Raw genomic sequence first — 23,378 nt, forward strand, 5'->3', positions numbered from 1 at the left:
AAGGTTTCACTCCCCACTCCTGGAGAGAGAACTAAAGCGAAAATCCCCAGAGAAGCAAAAGAAAAACAGGCCTGCGCGGGAGCGGAATAGAGACGGGAAAAACTTGGGCGGGGTGTGGGGGGTGGTGGAGAAGTTATGTGATAGGAATGGCAGAAAAGAGCGTAGTGGAAAGCAGAAAGGGAGTCCCAGCAGCTCCAAAGTTAAGGGGGTGTCGACGCAGCCCCTCTCTATTGCGCCTGCGTAGTGCTACTCCCTTTGGCACCCCTGCCCCTTCTAGCCGCCGAAGATTTACTCGTCTCTCGGCAACCATTCACCCGAGGAGCCAATCAGAGGGCACCTTTCGCCCTGCCCTCGCCGTCAGCGCCCAGGCGGAAGGATCCCTTGGGCGACGGCTCCGCCCCGCCCCGCCCCTCGCTCCCCCGGGAGGGCAGGCTAAGGGGCGGGGGTTGGGGCGGTCGTGGCGGGCGGGGGCGTGGTCAGGCCGTTTAAGAACGGAGGGGGCGGCGGCAGGACGGTTCACTCTGTGCCGCTGCCTGGGGGCTGTAGTGACTGCGCCGCTCCTGCTGGGGGCTGCCCACGCCAAGGACCTGCCTCTGTGGTCTCCTCCGCCGCTGCCCAGGTGAGTCCACGGCCCCCTCCTCTAAAGGTGCGAGGATGCGCGGTTCCGGAGAGCCGCGAGGTCTGCCCTCGGGGTGGTGGGGGGGCGGAAATCTGCCCCGGCCGAGCGGAGCTCCAGTCTTCGCCAAGCCTGGTGGGGGCACGGCGGCCAGAGGGGAGGTGCGGACAGGTGCCAGGCCCCTCTGCTCCCTTCCCCTCCAGCCCCCGCGACGTCACCCCCGCCCCCTAAACAGCCCGCCCCCGAGGGCCAGGCGAGACGCTCCGAGAGGGAGCTACAACTTTCCAGAGACTTCGGCCGGGTCTGGCAAACTTCAGCGCGTTCCTGCTCCGCGCATCGCGCAGGCTGCGCTTTGGCCGGGCGCGGGCCGGGCGGCCGAAGAGTGTGTGATGGGGGCCTTCAGCGCCTTCCCCGGGTCCGACGGCGCCCGCCCCACCCCTGCCTTGCTTGCGGTCTCTCGGGCTCGCCCCGGCGCTCCCGCGGGCGCTCACACCTCGGCCGGTCGGCCGGGCGCGAATTCGACGGCGGCGGTTTCGGAGGGCGCAGTTGGAGACGCAGCGTTCAGGGGCTGCATCTGGCCGGGGAGGGGAGGGGTGGTCCCCAGGCTCGGAACCTGGGCCGGGGTTTTAAGGAGAGGGCGGAGATCCCTAACTTTTCCTGCACTCGCTCTAGACTGGGGACACCGAGAGCCGCAAAGTGATCCAAGCGAGTGACTCGTGCGCTGCGCTCCTCTCGGAAACTTCTCGGGAATACTTCGTCCGTGACCTGGTTCCTCCCCTTTGAGGAGTGAAACTTGCTTAGCCTGTAGTCTGAAAGCCACGGCCGTTAAGTGGACTCGGCTAGCGGGGCCGCGGGCGGCTTAGAGGCACGGTGCCCAGGAGGTGTCGCAGTCCAGATCGCGGCAGTGGGAGGGAGTCGGAGGAGGGGAACGAACCTGACGAGTACAGGTTGGTAGTCTGTACACCTAAACGCAGAACGCCTGCCGGAGAAAAAACGACGCTATCTCGAAGGAAGGGAGGACTTCCGGGGAAATGCCTGGCGAGTTTCTCTGGAGAACGCGAGTTGAGCCGGGCTCACTAGAACCGACCGTTAGGGCTGGACCCCGCGGGAAGGATCAGCTCGGTTCCCTTCCGCCCCCCCCCCCTTTTTGTTTTTGTCCGGAGGAAGACTTCTGCAGGGCTGACTAAATCTTTGTCTTAAGTAGGGACCTGCTGCCTTTTAACGTTTGTTTATCTGTTATGGAGTTACAGCATGCAAACCGTGGACTGTTCAAGTGCACTTACTACAGTACGCGTTTATAAAGACTTTGTAATCATTTGTATTGTGACAGTTGGTATTCAGGATATTTGGTAGGTGGATTGGGAGCCTGAACCTCCCCAGGAAATAAAGTGAAGATTATTAAATCCTCCTGAAGTAGACTTCTGGCTTGGCCCAGCTGCCCTGCAGGGGGGATGTGAGTGGCCATTGTTGGCTACACTAATCTTTCAACGTGAGTAACTTGGCAGGGAAGCAAGCCAGACAGCCGTCAGGGTGGTAGGAGCGCTCACCAGGAACTGTGCCTTCTTAAACCCCCAGAGGCGTTACCGAGGGAGTGAGACCCGAACTGGAGACCCCGAGACCCTGCCATCGAAGGGGTTAGGGTGGGGACTAGAGAACGCTGACTTTTCTCTTCCCTTTCAGGGAAGCTCTGAGCTGGACCAGCAGGGGTTCTGCCCTTCGACATTCTTGTTTGTGAAGATGGAGAGCTTAGTATCTCTGGAGTCAAGCTTTTACTTGAGATAACTGAAACCTTGTGTCTTAAGGTATACCCACATCTTTAGAGTCCATTTATTCTCAATAAAAGAGTTTTTAGAAAGCAGATTTTGGTAGATTATATATAATTTTTCAGGTAGCTGTGGGTAAATTTAACCTCAAAGTTAAAAAAAAAACTTTTTTCTCTGCCAGAAGGCCTCTAAATTGTTACCCCAAACAAAGGTCCCTAATTTCATAAGTTAGTGTGTGTCCATAGAGCGAACAGCCGCACTCTTTATGTTGAATTTCTTCCACAAAACCCGCCTTGTATCCAGAGATTAAGTTGGGGTAACTGAAGGAAAGGGTTGGCGTTTGGCCTGTTTGTCAGAATGACCGTGATTTGGTTGAGCACCTACGGCTCTGCCTACTAATGTGCTCAGCTCGCCTGTGAATACAAGTAGCCACCGAAATCACATCCTGAGTTGCAGAAGCTCCCCTGCCCCACCTCCCAGTAGTGCCCCACTGAGCCTGCCCTCCCCCAGTGCTCAAGGCCAGGCCAGACTGTGCACATCATGCACGACCCATCAGAACAGAGAAGTCCTCGCACTTCTGAGAGTCCAAGGAACTGCGCCGCAGTAAAGATAACTTAGAGTGGACTGTAGCGTCCTTGTTCTCCCAGTGCCAGAAACTGGGCACGTTCGATACTAAATTAGAAAATGCCATTATTTTTTCAACTGCTCAGCTAAGTAGTACCCTGTCTTCATTTTCATCTTTGATATGTTTTGTGCATGGTGTCAGTCACTAAAGAATGACAAGCCAAGAGCAGCGAACGGACGTGGTAAACCCTTTTTGTGTTGCCGAGAAAACATCTTATGGATACCCGGGACTAGTTTCATGAGTTAAGTTAAACTTGTGATGCTGTGGTTTGGGTTTCTCGGTCTCACACGGGACTCTGGGGTGTATCTGTTGTTGTTGTTATTGGGGTGGGGGGGGGATGGGGCGGGGCTTAAGGGGAAGCAATGCAGAGTCTGAGGTGTTACTTGGGATAAAACATTACTCTGGTTAGATAAGGTTCATTGCTTTTATGTGTTGTCACTGAGGTAAACAAGGCAATATAGAAAAATGCTTTCTGCCATCTTGGTGTTTTGACTGTAACATGTTAAATAAATGGGCATAAGCAGTATTATGATGAAGCAGACACCTCTGTGTTTAAAGAAATGTTCATGTGTTTAAAGCCACTTGGGTACAGCAGTAGTGCTGATCTCTTATGATGCTTGTGGAACTTCTGGTTTCAAACGTTTTTATCTTTTCACTACATGCATTAATAAGGAAGCTTATGTTTGAAATTTAAATGGTTTAGAGGAAGCATCTTTGTGTAGCCCAACTGTGTAAGGAAGCCTTATGAATTGTTTAGAATTAATAGATTTTGTACAGCTGGGCCCTGTAGCCTGTTCTAGAACTGTTTGCAGAACCTCTTGGAACAATAGGGAAAAACTAATGTGAAGAAATAATTGCTGATGTTAAGCAACTCTCTGTGTAGGATGTTTTTTAGTCTCGGAGCCTTTGGGAGTCTTGGTCACCCAACTGTGGAAAGTGTTTATTTCTTGGATAACAGTGACTGAGTCCGTAAGTGGTTAAGTGCTTCCTAGGTAGTAGTTTGTGCCAGGTGCCAAGCAGGCCAAGGGAATGGTATGTGAAAAGCCCTGTGGAAATGCTCTGGATGCAAGAGGAGCTGGGTCCGCCTCAGAATGTCCTTGAGGCGCTCGACTTTTGCCGGTTTGTTGCAGCCAGTGGCGGGTGAGCCCCAGGAAGGCAGGGGTCTATGCTCATTGCTGAATGCCCAGTGCAGGACCTGGCACTCCGAAGGAGTGCCTGTTAACTGGATCCAGTGCTCTGCTGGCATCCGACTGCCATTCCTCTCAGAGAGGGAAGCACACTTCAGGAGATGGCGTCCTGATGGGCCAAGGTGCTGGCACACATTTTTGGATCGCAAGCTCCGGGCCCAAAATGCTGAGTGGCTTCGGGGCCTTTTAAAAAACGGAGGCCTCAGGGGTGTAGGTTTGGAGCGAGGAGCAGTGACGACTAATTGGCCGACAGCTGAAACTCCTCAGGCTGAGCTCCAGACCCGCGCCCTCCAAGCTCTTCCCGCTGCCCATCCACCCCAGCACGGCCTCACAACGCGCACTCAGCCTTTCTCTCTCCACATTCACTTGGGTGCTCGTTCTGCTGAGTCTTTCTCTTTTTAACTTTTTGTTTCCCGCTGCCATCGCTGACCTGGTTTAGGGCTGCAGACAGCAGCTCCACGAGAGCGCTAGCCCAGCGCCTCTCCCTGCCTCTGGGCAGCTCTGCGTCCCGGCACCTCCAACACCTTCAGGGCTCACGGGAACTGCCCCTCCCTCTAGAAGATGCGCTCCTTTGAGGACCTGTACCTTTCTGACCTTCTCTTCTTTCCTGACCTCCCTTCCTAATTGACCTACCTTGCCTCATGGCATACACACTCAAATATGTGAGCAAGTTAATGCTCCTTCTTCCTCACCAAACTTTATTTTAATCCAGCTTTGGACCCTTCTCAGAGGCGTCTTGATCTTACCCCATCTGGGGATCCCCTTATCCCACGCCTCTTCTCATCAGTACTTCTTTACAGTTCTACCTTGTACCTTATTTTCTAGTTTTTTTCAAACCTTATCTTAAATTGGATGAGCGCAAAAGGTTCCGTATCTGTCTCTATATTTGCTCCCTGTAAACACATTTTGAGAAGAAAATTATCCATGAATCTTGAACTGCTCCCACCCTCTCGTGTTGTCATAAGCTCCTCTCACCTTGCATAGCCCTTACCAGGGTGGGAGAAGGGGTAATCCTCCACCTCGCCTGGCTGGTTACCCCTTATCCTCCAGACACACCCTGTTTATCCCTGAGCTGCGACGGCTGAGGAGGTGGGCATCGGGACCACCGCAGCCGGCTGACTCTGTGTGGGCTTGGCCAGTCCTGGGAAGGCTGCTGACCCACATGCAGAGATGAAGTGGGCGCTAACTGAGCACCTGCTGTGTGTCCAGGTGCCGGCCCTGGGGGTGTTGGGTGGGGCACTGGCGCTGCTGCTTATCTCCCTTGCCCAGACCCTTTGTTGTCTTCATCCTTACCCCCTCCCTGCTTCTGAGGCTGCTTTAGTTGTGAGGACACTTGGGTTCTGGTCCTGGAAGCGCCACTGCCCCTTTAGGTTCTACCTCTTCGGTTTCTTCATTGTAAGAAGGACAGTAGAAATATGAGTCGCAGTTAAGTTTCTAGTAGTCACATTAAAAAGTAAAAATAAGCAGGTGAACATAATTCTGTTTAACCCATCATGTCAAATACTATCTTTTCAATTTGTAATCAATAGAAAAATATTAATGAGTTATTTTACTTTTTTTCCCCTCGTACGGAGTCCTCAAAATCCAGTGTGTATTTTACGTTCACAGCACATCTCAATTTGGACTTGTCCCATTTCAAGCGCCCAACAGCTTGTGGATACATAATTGGGTGGCACAGATCTAGACCATCTGCAAAAATGTTTCACTGTCAAATCCCGATTCTCCTCGCGTGGGAGGCAAGAGTTAATAACACGAGGTTTTGGAGGGAGAGTGTGAGCTAGGATCTAAGCTCTTCAGGGGCAGAGATCTTGGTCTCTTGCTTCCCGATAGACCGTAAGCTCCTAGAACAGTGCTCGGAATGTTGTAGGTACTCAGACATCTGACAGAACGAAAGGAAGCTCAGTCGTTGTGGCCCCCTGATAATCATACACTGTGTGAGTCAGACCTGACACTGAAACACAGGATGTTTGAGTCCTAGTCCAGTGCTTGTTCTCTTGTTTTTCTGTAGTTTCTTAGAGAATAATCATAAGGTAATAACAGAATTTCGAAGCACTGAAGATAAAATCTTCTGAGATTGGCAGGGGACCAGGACTCTTAACAATTTACCAACAATTAAAACTTATCAACAATTAAACTTTGAAAATGGGAGAGAAAATAACTTTCATGTGAAAGGTGTCTACAAGATGCCTGATAACAGCAGCACGTGACTTGGTAAATGCTAATTTGGTGATAAGCATCCCAGTGAGACACATGCACGGCTTGTACGGCTCACACAGGTGAAGACGCCGAAGACAAGGCGCTTTGGCCTCCTCATGTGCAGTTGCTGCAGAAGTAGCTACCACTCCATGGTCTCGCTCCTTCACTTTAATCCTACCCCTCCACTCCTTCCCCCCCTCCCCTGCCCTCCTACCCGAGAGTTCCTGTTCTTAGCAGTATTTGTGATGATGTCAGAAGGACCACTGAGCCTGGTGATGTTCACTTGGGCTGCCGCCGTGCTCAGTACCTGGAGGTCAGATCCCTGCTATGCGAAAGTTAACTCTGCAGGGAAGGCTCTATGCAAAACTAAAACTGGGATGGAACTGTCTGTAATTAGCATCCTCACTGAAATGGAGGCAGCTCATGCTTAGGTATCGGTAAAGGGGGGTATATGGCCAAAGTTGGAGAAATGCTACATTTGAGCAACGGAGAGTGCTGGTCCCTTTCCTGATAAGGCCCACGGGACGCTGCTGGTGATGAGGTGGGGCCTTTAGCTGACTGAGGTCCTCCTTTTGGACAACTAACAACAGTTCAAAGCTCTAAACTGGAAAGTTAGATGGTAAATTAGTTTGTGGACACAGCCCTTGATAAAACCTGGAGGCTGTCAGCCCTTAAACCCTGTGGATTGTATGTAAACTTGTTCATCTTTACGGTAAAGTCTCCTAGGAATTGTCCTATTTTTCTCAGCCTAGTCAGTCTCTAAAACTGTAGGGCCAGCTCTGGGGATCTCTTTAAATGAGTTCAGACTGGTAACATCTCTGATTTAGAAAGAGGCATTTGGTAGAAGGGAGAGAGGTACCCAGGAGCAACAAGGATTATTTCCAGTTCAAGTTGAGTGTGTAGCACTTAATCATGCTGACACCTTGGAAAAATCAAGGCTTCTATGCCTCTCTCCCATCCAGAGATATCTGTGTTCTGACCTTGTTAATACTTACATTTGCAACGATTCAGGGTATTCCTTTAAGCACTTGAACCTCTGTGGTGTCCCTGTTACAACATCCGGGACAGTGTTTTTATTCTGTCTCATGCTGTTTTGCTGCCACAGCATGAGTTCTTCCAGCATTATCTCTCCAACCACCCTTACTTAAGCGTCCTATTTTGAAAGACAGGAAAGAGTTTTCTGTTTGGAGTCGTCTCGGGGCGGGTGTCTGTGGACGGGGCCCAGGCATTGATAACCGTGAAGGCTGTATGTTGGCATCAGTGGGGAGGGAGCGCTTGTGAGGGCCCTCCCACTGGGAAAGCCTGGGCAGAGCGAGGGGGCACTGGCCCCTCTTCCCGCTTCTGCTTCCGTCCGGGACACTCTTTGCCTTTGGCTCAGGCAGCATCCCCATTGCCCTGGGAATTGAACCAAGTTTTTAGACTCTAGTACACATCAGTGCTGAATGGCTAGGAGGATACTGATAACGCTGAGAAAACAGGTTGAGGCCTCTGGCTGAATGTGCTGGAGCTGAGTGAGAAAAGACCACCTGCGGGGTTCGTTGTGTCACTGACTGAGAGCAGTTTTCCCCAGGCACAGCTTTGTGGCGTGGGGCACTTATATCTTTGGACTGAGGTAGAGTGTGTTTGTGGGTGTTTGAGCGAGCAGCTGTAAGCATAACTTCTTGCAAAAAGTTAACAAAGAATACATTTTCTTGTCCTTTTAATAAACAAGGCATCATTTTATCTGGTTCTGTTGCTTTGGGCTGTCTACTAATCGAAACTCTTATTCCAGGTACATGAACCACAGGTGTGCGTCTCAGTTATCTGTGACTCTGTAGTGTGTTTGGGGGCAGTGGGAGAGTCTCCAGAATGTGGCCTTCTCCCAGGTGGTGGGCCAGGGGCCCTGCCGAAGGGCTGGCAGCTGGCAGACAAAAGGCTTCCTCAGGCTGCCCTCTGGTCCTAGATGACTTCGACCTTCACCTCCCTAGGAATTCAAGGAGTAAGGGAGGATTTCTCTGCAGAAGGCTGAATCCCTGTTGACCCTGGTTTTTCTCCTTTTTGCCCACTTATCTGCTGCAGTGTATATCAAGTCCATGGTCCTTCCAAGTCCCTGGCTCTCTCTAGAGGGTGAAAGGATCTCAAGCGTCAGACTGCACACAGGTGGGAAAAGGGGCAGGTGTCCAGTCTTAGGTTCAACGTGCAGGCCTTCGTCAGTCTGTTCCAGGCTGTTTCTGTTTCAAGTCTGTTCCAGCTCTCCTTCCTGTGCCAGCCCCTGGGGTCCTGATCACTTCTTGCCAATCTACCTACCTTCTCTCTGCAGCTCCAGTTGGGTTATTTGTTCTTGGATCTGATAAAGTTACCCTCTTGTCTGCAGGGAGTGTCTTGTTCTGTTGCTTCATCCGCAGATTCACAATCCTGATCTTCCAGCCACCAGAGTGACTCCCAGCAGCTGTTCCTTTATTCTGTGAGCAGGGCATGTGCCTTAGTTGCAGATCCAGACCAGGATCAGCCCATTCCTAAAAGCTCTCTCCTGTGCTATTATTTTTTCCTCTTAATGCTTGCCTGGTAAGCTGACTATCTCAGCTCCTTCCACTCCTGGCTTCTCTCTCCCTTCAGGACTTGCTTTCTCTGAAATCACCACTGCCTCCCAACCTGGCTGGTATCCTGGAGCTTCCTCAGAAATGAGGATCCTAGGCCTTCATCTTTCAGCCATTGTTCCTTTACAACAAACATTCGCATGACTATACTTAATTATGTTCATTCTGGTGGCTCCCATCAGGCTGGATACACCCCCAAATCCATGATGGTTTTTTTTTTTTTTTTTTTAAGAATCAATTTTATTTGTTTTTTTTAATTTTTGGTTGTGTTGGGTCTTCGTTGCTGCGTACGGGCTTTCTCTAGCCGCGGTGAGCGGGGGCTACTCTTCGTTGCGGCGCTCGGGCTTTTCATTGCAATGGCTTCTCTTGTTGCAGAGCACGGGCTCTAGGCGCGTGGGCTTCAGTAGTTGCGGCACGTGGGCTCAGTAGTTGTGGCTCACGGGCTCTAGAGCGCAGGCTCAGTAGTTGTGGTGCACAGGCTTAGTTGCTCCGCGGCATGTGGGATCTTCCCGGACCAGGGAGTGAACCTGTGTCTCCTGCATTGGCAGGTGGATTCTTAACCACTGTGCCACCAGGGAAGTCCCCTGCATGATGGTTTTGAGGGAGAGAGTTTCTGTACTGACAGTTGTTAGTTACTTTCATTCTAAATGCTTCTGCCTTGCTTTCGGCACTTGCCGTCTGGCCTTACTCCATGCAGGGGGCCTTAACACTTCTAGCCAACTTCTTTCCCACCCTCTGATAACAAAGCTTCATACCTTTCTTCTCTTTTTACTTCTTATTGCTATCTCCTTCCTACAACTACCTGAACAACCAGCTTACCTTCAAAGCCCTGCCCTCACCCCAACACGTATACCAAAGCTGTCTGCCACCTAGGAAGCCTCCTAAGTCCCATTTCTGCCACTGCCCAGCAGTGCGTCCTTGGACAGTTAACAATGTGTGTATCCTCTTTGTTCTCCAGTTTCCCCACCTATGAAAGTAGGGAAATAGTATCTCCCTTACAGGATTCTTGTAGGAATTGGATGGGTTGATCCAGATGAACTTACAGCACTGTTTCGCTGCCTGTTTGGGACATTGTCAAATAGTTTGGTGGCTCATAGGGCACCTGGCCAAACATCTAGTCACATTTGGTGTCCCCTGGCTGTGGCCGTCTCTACAGGAAGAGCCTGCACTCAAGCAGGCAGTAAAGGCTGGTTGACCGAAGCTTTGCTGTCTTCAGCGTGTACAGTGGGGATAAGGGCCGATGGGAAGACAAGGCGTTGCAGTTGTATAGTTGGCAGAAGGTAGCTCCATTTTTTGGATAAGACCAGTACAATTTCTGTTTTAGAAAAGATCACTTTGGTAGCAGTAAGCACTGGTCATCCCAGTGTACGTGTGGGTTTGTAGCTGAAGAGCTTATTGCCTTCTCCCCAGCTGCCGCCCACCAGTGGCAGAACTTGACCTTGGTGGAAGTTGTTTCCAGTTCCAAGAGTCAGAACATTAGGTCCAGAGCTGAGGATCTGGGGTCAATTTGCTTAATCTTTCCTGATCCTTATTCTTTGTGTACAAGGGACAGTTGTCGCTTCCTCAGAGCGCTTGTGAGGATTAATGGGAGTGGACGTGAAGTGGCTTGTACTAAGTACTCTTCTGTCTGCTTGCCCACACACCTCTACACCTTCATTTTGTAGGAGAAAAAGAAATAGGCCCAGAGCTGTGGTTTCCATTCCCTCAGCCAGATGAGGGAAGAGGTGGGCTGGGATGTTATGACCAGTGTTGCCATGTACTTTCACTTCTGCTTAAATTCTCTAAGCTTTTATAGGCAAGAAAGTAGTTTCTTTTTGCTTAAAGGGCCCTCAGTTGTACACGGAGGAGAAGAGTTTGTGTGGAAGATCGCAGCCATGGGCTTATGGGTCCCCCCGGGCCAGGAGCCGGGGACGACAGGGGCCTTTGTGCCCCATACACACCTCCCTTGGAGTCTGTCACCAGTCTTAGTCTACCGCGCATGGCTGGGTCTCTGACCCTGAGCTGGAAAGGGTCACTAGGAAGATCGAGGCCGTTGGGGTAACATCCGGTGAACAGCATGTTGTCATCAAAGGAACGCTGTAACGTGTTTGAGTTTCTTTTGTGTTCTTAAGCCCACAGCAGGGTCAGGGGAAAAGGGTGCCGCTCAGTTGTCTGTGGGCAAGCTGGGCTGCCGTAGCTGAGAGCACCTCTTTCACCCTGCAGCATTTCCATGAAACCTTCTGGAGCTTCCATGTCAGATGTCACAGACCTAGGCTTAAATTTGTACCGTCTTAAACTTCACGGATGTACATCTCCACACATGCCAAGGAGACTCTGGGCATTTCTACAACTACTGCCAGGCGCCAACAAATCAGTGCCGATTTGACCCCAGCCCTCGACCGTGAGGCCTAGACGTATCACAAGGGCTCTTAGCATTCACCTCCAACCTGTCCGTCTGCCTGTCCTGTTGCCCACCCGGAGGCCCCTCATGCTTTCGTAGCCTCTGTCACTCTTGCTTCTGGGATCTGGATAAGGTAGGGAGCGGGACTAGAAATAACTTTTTTTTTCTTTTCAATGGGGGCTCAAACTGGTTTTCAGATCAACCTGCCTTGAGTGTGCCAGGCAGTGGGAAACAAAGGTAAGTTAGTGTGCTCAGGGAGCTTGGTTTACTCTTTGGGCTTAGTTTGTCTTTTCCTCTCACCTTTTGCTGCCATCTCTACAAACTTGTTTTCCACTAATGTGTGCATTTTATCCTCCTGCTGCAGCCAGATGCTAAAAGAAAAGGGAATCCAAGGGAACCTGAGATAGTCGTTCATCACAAGTCAAACTTTTTAGAAGATTAAGTAGCTTAAACTGAGCAGGCAGTTGGCCATCCTCACTTGTAAAAAGGTGCCTGAATTTTCACATCAGTGAGAAATCATGGTTCCCACCTTTCCCGGTTTCTAGTGCAAAATACAATGCATCTGCTTCTCAGACAAGTAAAGGGAAATCAAACACTTTAGTTTGAATTTACCAGGCTGCAAATTAATTTTTTTTCTAGTTACTATTTTGTTAATTCTGCTAATTAGAATTTGCCTTTAACCAGGGCCTTTCATGAATTGAGACTGTGTGTTTCACGTGATTCTTTTATATGGGGATTATATCAATGTTGATCTCAAGTGGTTAATTAAAACTAAAACTGTTACACTAAGCTCTGGTGTGTTATCTAAGCACTAAGGGCCTATGACTTGGATTTATTCTGGTAATACCACGTTTGTCTAAGCAACCTGTAAATGTACTTTTGATATTTGAAATTGTTTGGATGGGTGAGGGAAAACAAAGGATTCATTTCTAATAGGCATCGATAACTTATTTTGGGCTCTTCTAATAAGCTAAACAACAAATATAACTCAGCCTAAATTTGAGCCTTCAATAGCTTCAAGAGCTGCTCCAGATCTAAGTCACAGTCAATTGGGAGAATTAAAAACTATACCATGGACTTGGCACATGTTCTGCACTGTGCTTTCATATAGACTACTTTTTTCTAAGAGTTAACTCCATTATTCATACATGTGTCAGAAGTTGTTGACATGGAAAATGCCAACTATAGGCATCTTAGGTTCCTGAAAAAGTGTTTACTGCATTTATTAAGGTTCTTGCAACTGTAGCCAGTAACCAACAGCACCATGAGGATAGCTGTAATAATATGTCTGAAATGAGAAATAGTAATTCTTGTAAAACTACAGAAAACATTTTTGGATACTAAACATAGAATGACACTAGATGAGATGACTTATCCATTGTTTTGAAAGTTTTGGGGTTTTTTTGGATAAACAATGGACATCATCTTTTAAACACCACAAAAGTAGAAAATTGACTAAAAGCCATTCCAGATAAACGCTGTCCCTCCTCCTCTGCCTGCCCCACTAGAGATCAGTGTTTAGGCTTGGAGGGGAAGCTTCTAAGTGTATTTGGTTTTGGCACGTGGATACAGGGATAGTGGGGAAGGCTAGGAGGAAAGGAATTGAAGGAATTAAACAAGGTAGCAGATTAGAAGGCTCAAAGGGGAGAGATTTTGGAATATGGCTCATAAGATTTTAACTTTTTTCAACTAATACATATGTAGGTTCCAAATTCAAAAGAGATAAAATAAGTTTTCTTTATACCCTGTACCCCAACCTAGCAGTGGTATTTGGTGTAAGCTGAACTACTTGGATATCCTTCCAGAGATTTTTGATTGTGTAAGCATAGACTTGTGCTTTTACACACACAGTTTCACACTTGCTTTTTTATTAATCAATCTTGATAAGCATTTCATATTCATACAGACAGAGCAGCCACCATTCTTTTGGACAACTCCAGGCATTCGTATCCTGTTGTATACATGCATCAAGTCATTTAACTTTCTTTACCGATGACTATTTGTAGCTTTATAAATAATTCTTCAGTGAATATCCTTGTGCATACTTGCAAGTATACTCACAGGATTAAATCCAAAGTGGACCTCCTAGAAGTAGAATTGCTATGCCAAAGGGTATGTCCACTTAAAATTGAGAGTCCCATGTTGTTCTTCAGAGGGAACCCACGGGCAGTGTACCAAAAGTGTCTGCTTCTTGGTCTTTGCCAATCTGATAGATAAAAATGATACATTGAAGTCTAAATTTGCCCATCCCTTAAGGTAAGTTTGAATATGTTAAGTGTCTGAGCCACTGTTCATGTCCTTTGCCCCTTCTTTTATGTTGGGGTTCTAGTATTTCTGATGTGTAGGAGCTCCTTATTCATTAAGGAAATGACTGCTTTGTCTAATGTTACAAGTATTTTCCTGGTTTTGTCTTCTCACGTCTTTATGGTGTTTTCACCATGTAGACGTTTTAATTTTTATATAGGCAAATGTATCAATTTTTTGTGACTTCTATGTGATTTAGAAAGGAATACCTACTCTATGTAAATTTACATAAATTTCATGTTTTTCTAGTATTGTTAGGGTTTCATCCTTTTACACTTAAGTCTTTGATTCATCCATCTAGATCTTAGATTGGCACAAGCTAAGGAGCCATCCTTGCTTATTTTTAAAATCTAGATAACTATCCAGATGTCTCAAAAATTTCCCTTTACTATTTTGAATGCCTCCTTTTTATACACTAAATCCCCTTATGTACTAGATTTTCATTCTAGATTTAGAAAATTCTGTTTCATCTATTTGTCTGCCTTTTTCTGCCAATATCATTGCTGTTATCAGTTATTGTAGCTTCATAATGTCTCTTACCAGGCTAGTAGACACCATTCCAATTTTTAATAACTTTTCTGGCTATTCCTGCCCCTCCTCCCATTAGAACCTTACAAATTTTCAGTCTAAAATAGATTCTAACTCTGAATCTACTACAATTTCAGAGATTTTAAAATATGTGAAAATTTTCATGCATATGTACTACACCTCCCACCCTCCACCCCCGCCCCAATAATGAGTGATAGCTTTCCTCAGTTTCTCCCTCATCTTAGATGTCCCGCTTCTAATGTTAAGAGCCACTGTTCTAGAGGTGGGAGTAGTCCTGACTTTAGATGACTTCTTTTTTTAACAAGTCCTTAAAAAAAGGCACGAGTCAAAAGTGATTCCTGCAACTATTCTCCTCTACAACATTATTGAGTTTCTTCCTAGAGATTTTCTTAAAATTAATTGTTCCTTCTTTTCCAAATACTGACTGAATTGCAGCTCCTCTGTTGCTGTGACTTCTTATGCCCATACCAGAAACCCGAGCCTTGGAAGCACACTAACAGCTGATACACAGAGTAAAGCAAGTTGTATTTTTACAGGTAAATCAACACACCTGGCAGAAATCAATGTCACTAAATCATAGTTTAGCAGTGTTTCAAAACAAAGCTGGAGCCATACCTTTCTGTAATCATTTGAACTTAATTGTGTAGTGCCCTACGCAGTGGGCACAAGTGTAATGTGTGCTACGCTCATCATTAAAGGGGCCACAAAGAACCAAGTGTATATAGAGCACATTAAAAAGAGATCTCTACTGTCCCAAACCTGACTTGAACCCAAAGGCCAGCCACAGTAAACATCAAGTATTTCATCACAAATTTTGCTTGGTATCCTTAACTTAGAAGTGCTTTGGTAGGATCATCTAGACAGCCTAGGGCTTTCTAACGCTGTCCAAACAGGTTTGAAGGAAAACGTTTACCTTCCCTTTGGCAAGTATTCTTCAGTAGCAAGCAGAAGAGTGCCCATCCCCCACTGGCCTTCCTGGAGCCTGCTTTAATCACGTGATCTACTTTCCCATGGCCAACTAAGCAAATTCAGTCCCTTAACCTACATACTACAGGGAGCCTGTGATCTGGCTTGAGAAGAGGCGCATGATGGCCGGACTGGACAACTCGTCAGGTCTCGGCTGCCTTCTGCCCCTCAACCCCAGCTGAGAGCTCTTGTTGCCTTTCTGTCGGTTGTGTCCCCGCCCCATAAATGAGCTCCTCTGTGGCCTTCCTGTTCGCCCCGATCAACTGACACTTCTTCTGCCTTCATAGTACATTTTCTTTCGCCGACACACTGCCTCATATTGAGACATTGTGTTCTCACCCTCCTCCTTGATGGCCAGCTCCTGGAAAGCTCGTCTTGGTGTGTCCAGTGGTGCCCCCAACATGGATCGACAACCATCCCATTGATCTGAGCTCTATAGATAAGGCGAGGGTCCCTGGCACCAGTGCAAGACTAAAAACCCAAGTTGGAACCCCAGGACTATGCATGCTGGACGTGCTTTCAAAGGCAGTCGCGTCCAAACAATGAAGCTGCAGGTCATTGGGATGGATTTTGTGTGTCTAGCAAGTCAGAAGAGTGAAGGGGGTGGCAAAACTTCCTGTTTGCAGTGAAGTCTGAGGACAGCACCTCAGCCTTTTACATCCATCTAGCTAATGTGGGACCCACGTGGATCCACAGCACCTGGACTTTCTAATGTATCCGTTTTTGTTATTCCATATTAGCATTTCCAGGGAATCTGTTGTTTCATTTTCTGAACAATATAACTTAGTTGAAAATTACTCTGGTAACCTTGTGGTTCTAGCCGGTGATGTGCGAGAAGCACGTTTTTCTCCTAGTACTGAGTGCTAACTTTGTTCTCCTTGGGTAGACTGAAGGGATTCTTTTGCAAAATACAGTTGAAAAATCACACTGCCCTGAGGAGTTTTTCCACATCCTGTGTGGGGCCTCCTTGCTGGGCAGAGCGGTTCCACTGCTTAGCTGATCTAATCCTTTGTTACTCAGGAATTTTGTCATTCAGACACCTCCTTGGTCCTACCCTGGATAACAGGATTGTTTGTTACGGGGCAGACAGCTCCCGTAAGTGAAGAGGGTATGGGCGTATTTGATTCTAGCAGGACTAAGCCCAGGGCTGAGAATCCACCTGTTCACGAAGAGAAGGAAGCTTCTCTTGTGGATCCTGTGTTCTGTGTGGGCACTGTAGCCGAGGTATCAACCAGCTCAGGATGCAGTTAGGGAGCCAAAAGCAGGAGAGGTGATTTCCGTGGAAAACAAGGAAAACTAGCAAAACCTATAGACCCTCTGTTGAATAATGTTGTGTTTAGGTTACTCGGTTTAGTAAGTTTGTCTGCTTCCCTTCACACACAGGCTCCACCCCCGACCCTACCCTCACGCGGACAAAACGGGCAAAACAAACAAACCCCACAGAAAACAAAAGTGCGAAGTTGTCAGATTTGGTGTAGGGTAAGTTTGTGTGTGTATTGTCCTTACTCCACGCAGGCGCTGTTCTTAACATGTTTAAACTCATTTAATCCTCAACGGCAGCAGCGGGCAGTAGGTGCTCTTTGCCACTTTGCAGTAAGGAAGGTGTTCAGAGAGAAACCAGCATCACCTCTGAGTCCTGGAGCTGCTTTGCCACATAGAAGTGAGTCCTAACTCTGTTTCTCTTCCCTCCCTTTCAGTTTCCCCGGCAAGAACATCCCCCAAGATGGCAGAGGAGAGCAGCAGTACCAGCGACTGCGTGTCCTTCAGCGTGCTCACCTGGGACCAGGTGAGCCGGCTGCATGAGGTCCTGACCGAGGTCGTACCCATCCACGGACGAGGCAACTTCCCCACCTTGGAGATCACGCTGAAGGACATCGTGCAGACGGTCCGCGGCCGGCTGGAGGAGGCGGGCATCAAAGTGCAGGACGTCCGGCTGAACGGCTCTGCGGCCGGCCACGTCTTGGTCAAGGACAACGGGTTGGGTTGCAAAGACCTGGACCTCATCTTTCACGTGGCTCTGCCCACAGAGGCCGAGTTTCAGCTGGTCAGGGATGTGGTCCTGTGCTCCCTCCTGAACTTCCTGCCAGAGGGCGTGAACAAGCTCAAGATCAGCCCAGTCACTCTGAAGGAGGCGTACGTCCAGAAGCTGGTGAAGGTGTGCACGGACACTGACCGCTGGAGTCTGATCTCCCTCTCCAACAAGAACGGGCGGAACGTGGAGCTGAAATTTGTGGACTCCATCCGGCGTCAGTTCGAGTTCAGTGTGGACTCTTTCCAGATCATCCTGGACTCCCTGCTCTTCTTCTACGACTGCTCCAGCTGCCCCCTCTCCGAGCACCTGCACCCTGCTGTCATCGGGGAGAGCGTGTACGGGGACTTCGAGGAAGCCTTGGCCCACCTGCGGAACAGACTCATCGCCACCAAGAACCCCGAGGAGATCCGGGGCGGGGGGCTGCTCAAGTACAGCAACCTCCTGGTGCGGGACTTCAGGCCCGCCGACCAGGACGAGATCAAGACCCTGGAGCGCTACATGTGCTCCCGCTTCTTCATCGACTTCCCCGACATCCTCGAGCAGCAGAGGAAGCTGGAGACCTACCTGCAGAACCACTTCGCGGAGGAGGAGAGGAGCAAGTACGACTACCTCATGACCCTGCGCAGGGTGGTGAACGAGAGCACCGTGTGCCTCATGGGCCACGAGCGCAGGCAGACCCTGAACCTCATCTCCCTGCTGGCGCTGCGCGTGCTGGCCGAGCACAACATCATCCCCAACGCCACCACCGTCACCTGTTACTACCAGCCCGCGCCCTACGTCAGTGACGGCAGCTTCAGCAACTACTACGTGGCCCACCCTCCGGTCACCTACAGCCAGCCCTACCCCACCTGGCTGCCCTGCAACTAACCTTGGGACCCGAGGGTTTCCACAGGGGGGACCCCCGTAGGGCGAGGGCTCTCAGGTTCGGGGAGCCTCCTTCTAGACGTAGGTGTTTGGCTTTTAAAGGGGAACTCAGCTCTGACTCTGCTTTTTTTTTTTTTTTTTTTTTTTTCTTTGTGCGCCCATTGGAATGGGTCTCCAGTATATCATGAGCCAACCCTAAAGGGACCTGTGATTCCAGTGCCACTTTGGAAAATGCTATAGGAACTATGACCTATCCACATCTTTCCAAGACAGACACTAACATGCCGTGTTCCAAACATCGGCACGGGGACGTCTGAGCTCCGTGCGGTCGTTGAGATTGGGAAACACGTGGGCAGTGTAGAAGTCTCCAGCTGCTGGGCTTCTCACTGGAGCCTAGGGTAGGGGATGTCGGCCCTCCCCTGGAATTCTCAGCACTTACGTGGAAGTTGTGCGGATGGTCTATTTTCTTGTGTCAGTTTTAGTCCCGCAGAAAATGGTAAACATGAGGGTGCTCTTGTGGCTTAATTTTTGTTCAAGGGACTAAATTGCTTATGTTTAGTCTCTGTCAGCAGAGCTGAGGATTTCTCTCCTCAATAAACCAAAGCCGATAGCTGGAGAATCACGATCTGGTTGGAAGTGGTTTATGGTTTAGATGCTGTGCTATCACGAGGAATTGTGAGATATTGCTGAGAAAAAAAAAAAAAAAAGACCTTTTCTTGAAATGTAACTTGAAAATAAAATAAACTGTGCAACATAATGTTCAGTAGAATTGTGGTGGGGGATTGTAAATAGGAACCGTGAATGTTCAATTTTTCTTTTCTTTAAAGTGAGGAATTCTTATTGAATGACACTTTTTTGTTTCGCTCATCAGTTGATCACTTTTGTTTTGCTCTTCCCAAGACTAAGGATTGTGCCGAGTCTAGAGTCATTGCCGTAACTGATGTGAGGGTCTTCCCATGTTTTAATCGGAAACCCATTTTGGTCACATTCCAAGTATGACTGGCTGTGTTTTCTGGAGTACTTTGGCTGATTTCTGGTTTTGTTTTTTCAAAAATAGTGGTTTCCTTCTCCAGGCTTTTTTTGGACAGCAGACAAATCCAGGGATTTCAGTAGATCTGAGTGACCTGTGGAATGGTCCGCGCCTGCGGGCAGAGTTCTCTGGTTTAAAATTGCTTTAGATTCGCACCTGCTGTCCCTGTGCTGTGTGTGACGTGGACGCTCCTTCCATCAGTGGGGCCTCGTGTGTGTCCAAGCCCCCAGGGCATCCTCAAGAGGATTCCTTGTGGTGTATTTGGGAAGAATTGAGAGAATGAAGAAGAATAATCTTCCTTACTCTGGTAGATGGACCAGACTTGTTTATACTCTGCACTTTAGAAGGCAAACAGTGTTAATCTCCAGTCTGAAGCAAGCTTAGCAAATGGGAGAGTTCTAGGCTACTGTTGCTTTCCCAGTAGGATAAGGGACTTTGTGTTTTGAAGCTTTTTGTGGGATCTCTTAGAAAGCATCACTTTAGGGTATCAAGGGCAAAGAAACTCCATATTGCCAGCCAGCTTAGTTTCTTGAGTGATTTAATTAAATCCATGCTCCTGATTTTTACTTTCTCCTGTGGCCATAAAAATCCCAAGCCCTGAGTGATTGCTTTCTCCTTTCTTGAAGCAATGAAGTTACCTTAATGCTTAGTAGAAAAGGAGTGGTTTACCTTTTTCTGAAGATTATATTTTCAGGTTTTTTTCTGGAATACGTTGTCTTGGTCCTCTTGAAAGCAGATCGGGCATGACTGAAACCCAAGGCTTAGTTGGTATCCATGCTGTTGTGGACTAGTTGAATAGAAGTCACTTCTTAGTGTAACCAGCTTCTATTTCCCTGTGAACCAGTAGTTATATTTGAATTCACTGGCTTTGAGTCAAGGCTGGTTCTACATTGAGGCGGGTCCTGGGGTGCTTCAGTGTTAAAAAGGGCAGTGAAGAGTGAGCCCCAACTTTAAAAACTCTGTGGTCATCCATGACCTTAAAAGGCTGCCATTGTGGTCAAATGGCAACATGTTTGCACAAAGATGACAGATCTGTTTAACCAAAGCTCTGAAATATGACAAAGCCGCCAGCATAAGCACTTGCTCACAGAAGTCAGTGTTGCTTCTACTAGAAGGCTTGTGGATCAGGGTAACAAGGGTCCGGATGAAGATGGGATCAGAACTGCATCAAGTAATTAAATTTCCAGTTTGTCCTTGGAGTTCTTTCTGCTTATATCTTTTTCCTATCTGGTACTAGTCCTCCTTTAAGGATGAAGGGAGGCACAGAAGTTGCTAGAAATCCCCAGCCCCCCAGTTATTTACCACCATTGCACGATGGCCATCTCGACAGACTCCCTTCACCCGAAGTTCTTAGTCAGCCCAGCTGTTTTGAAGTTTGAGAGTAGACCTGTGTTCTAGAACCATCAGGGTAAAAAGCTGCACTCACCCAAAGCTGCACTTTTAAATACCACCCTGGTCTAGTGGTGTCTCCATCTGCTCTATGAGCCTCTTGCCTGCCTCGGAACAGGTAACCTTGAATTTCAGGTGTCTGCAAATTCTAGCTGGAACCTGCCTTTTGTGCTGCTCACACAAGCACCAGGTACTCTGAACTTGTACTGAGTCCAGTGGTTCCTCTTCTTTGTGTGTTGAGTAATATGAAACTTGGCAGTGGCAAAGGGCACTAAAGTTCAAGTGCAAGTTCTAATATAAATGTAAGCAGCCTCATTTGCTTCAGGACTCTGAGCAGTTTTCTGATGCTTTCTGCAGGCATGCAGTTTGTTACCCCAGCCTGCTTCTTGGAATCAGGTTGAGCAGCTGTGAGATTAAAGCTGTACCTTTTCCCCCATGTGTTGGCGGAAGAGGACACACTAAATTCCTGGCCTCGAGCTTAATCTCACCTTTAAATCTTACCTTGGCAGTGAGACACTATTCCTCACTCAACAACTTCAACTCTGAAACTAAACTACATCGCTGACACCTTCAAATCAGGGTTCCTGCTGACTGCACATGGGAGGTGGCGTGGCTCACAGCTGGGAGGACCTCGCAGGTGGGGAGAGGCGGGTAGGAAAGATGCTGGGTTCCTGGTGTGTGGTAACAGATGTGGTTTGGCATTCAAGGGTTTCCCCCCCCCCCCCCCGGTTTGATATTCTTTCCCCCCTGGGGATTTGAGTCACAGAGAACTGTGTGTGAACGTGTGTTTTGTGGTGATGCAATAATAATGAAATTGCTAAAGCCCCGAATCTGCTTGTCCTTCAGCCTCTCTGCTAGCACTAGCCCCTTACCTTCATGGTAGATTAGGATTTTAACCTAGTACTGCTTTGTTAACTTTGGAAAATGGTGCCACTCGAAAGCAACTTCCTAACTTTAGGAATACCTCCTCTTTAGTTAACTTTCTGGTACCAGTGCCTTGTTTTAGGATGCAGCTAGACTCTGAGCTCAAATGTCCTCTTCCAGAGAATAAATGATAGTTATCTAGTTGTGAGCAGAGACCCTAATGCTCCCTGGGGCCATTGCTTCCCGGGTATCTGATGGGCTCCACACTAGGGAAGAACCCTTGGGGTAGATTCTGTGAGGTGAAAGAACATCCAGTTGCCAAGGTTAGATTCGATTTTCAATCTGGCAGAGACCAGAAGGTCACAGCTGACCTTGGAACATACTCCAGTGCGGCCAGTTCCATTCAGAGGACCAAGGGAGGGGTGCGTAGCAGGGGATGTATTTAAAAAGACGTGGCAACTTTTCAGGATTATTTGTGGAGACTTCCAAAGTGAGGATCAGGAAAGAAAATGCTTTCTTCTGAGTTCAAGTTCTAAATCTTGTTTACCTATCACTTAAAGAATAGTTTAAGTGGAAGCAAAAGAAAATGCTTGGAGTTTTGCCTGGGCTAGTGAGGGGTGGTGCAAATTGTCATGTGTGTTTGCATAGGAAGGTGAGAAGACCATCCGCTAAAGAGGAAGTCGTTAAATAATATGGATCTGTGGGTGTTTTAAAACTCAAGCAATCTGGTCTTTTTTTTTTTTTCATGAATTTTTAAAAAAATCACTGCTTTAGGAAAATTAAGTTTTTATCCATTAATTTCCAAATTACTATAGATGAAAAGATACAGATTAGACTAAATTGGAAGCTTTTTTGTTATTCTATACTTGCATAGCCTTTCAAATATTAATTTCCTAGGATATGTGAGGTTTCCTCTTTGGTGTAATGGCCACTGACCTTCTTATGGGATGCAGGTGAAATCACTTGTCAATGCAAAATGTGTTAGAACTTGATGAAATAAAGCTTTGAGTTTGAGAAATAAAGATATATTTAAAAAGACCATGTCAGTTCTGCTCATTTCTTTATGTCTCTTCAATGGTGAACTTATTTTAGGTTTCAGGAAACACGTTGCACAGTGGTAAGCGGTTATCAACATTATCAGCCTTGGATACTTGCCTGAAAGATGGTGTACTTTTCTCTGTGTGGTTACCTTGGGGGCTGCAATTCCCTTAATATTTGGATTTAAACTGAGCTTTGTTATCGACCACAGCATCTCGGCTAACGTTTACATTAGGTGGTGTGGTCTTGAAATCCACCTTCTCTGGCACCTTGTTTGATTCAGTGCTAAAGGCTAGGTTCTCTTGAGCTTGACCTTGGCCCCAGACCTATTTCCATAAGAGAACCAAAATAACCTCAACTATACTGTATACAACTGCTATCATGGTTTCTTCACATTGGAAAAGAAGTATAGAAGTGATCAAGTGATGCCTGAGTGGTTGTCTTTAAATGTGTAAAACCCTTCATCCCCCTTGTCTTCAACCTGCCTGTTGCTGCTCCTTCTTAGACCTTCTGGTCTGAGGATGAGACTTATCTGCAGTCCAGTATGCAGAGGAGTCCTTCCAGATCACTGCTTTGGCGTGTTTATCTGGTGACACTTTCTCTGAAGCCCGGAGTCCCAGCCTGCACCACCTCTGTTGCCTCCTCACCCCGCCCTTCATCCTGGCGCTGTCAACATCCGAATCAGTGGCCTCTTCAGCCTTACGTTGACTACCTCCGTTCTGGCCACCTACTCACACGGGCTGTACTTTGTGGGGACCTAGAGCTGCTCCTGAAGTTTGGAGCAGCTCCCTCCATGGCCACAAGAATTAGGATCCATCAGAGAGCAATTTTATAATCTTTTATGTTTGCCTACAAGTCAATGCCAGGATCCTTTTCCTCCTCGTTTGTACTGCATGTTCCTTCTGAAATGTTTGACTCTGCCTGTTTTGGTGTGGCCTTCACCTCTTGCCTGGGTTATCTCGTGAGTCAGATCATTTGTCTCTCCTCCATTTTTCTCGA

At 47.8% G+C, this 23,378-nt stretch overlaps 1 protein-coding gene across 1 annotated transcript; it reads left to right on the forward strand.

The window, feature by feature from the left end:
- Positions 1-527: 527 nt before the first annotated feature.
- Positions 528-22,339, forward strand: TENT5C (terminal nucleotidyltransferase 5C). Its single transcript, XM_059928836.1, has 2 exons — positions 528-619; positions 16,860-22,339. The coding sequence occupies exon 2, from the start codon at positions 16,886-16,888 to the stop codon at positions 18,059-18,061; it is 1,176 nt and encodes a 391-aa protein (XP_059784819.1). The 5' UTR covers positions 528-619; positions 16,860-16,885; the 3' UTR covers positions 18,062-22,339.
- Positions 22,340-23,378: the final 1,039 nt, after the last annotated feature.

Source organism: Balaenoptera ricei, chromosome 1, assembly GCF_028023285.1.
Source record: "Balaenoptera ricei isolate mBalRic1 chromosome 1, mBalRic1.hap2, whole genome shotgun sequence".
Taxonomy (NCBI): Eukaryota; Metazoa; Chordata; class Mammalia; order Artiodactyla; family Balaenopteridae; genus Balaenoptera; species Balaenoptera ricei.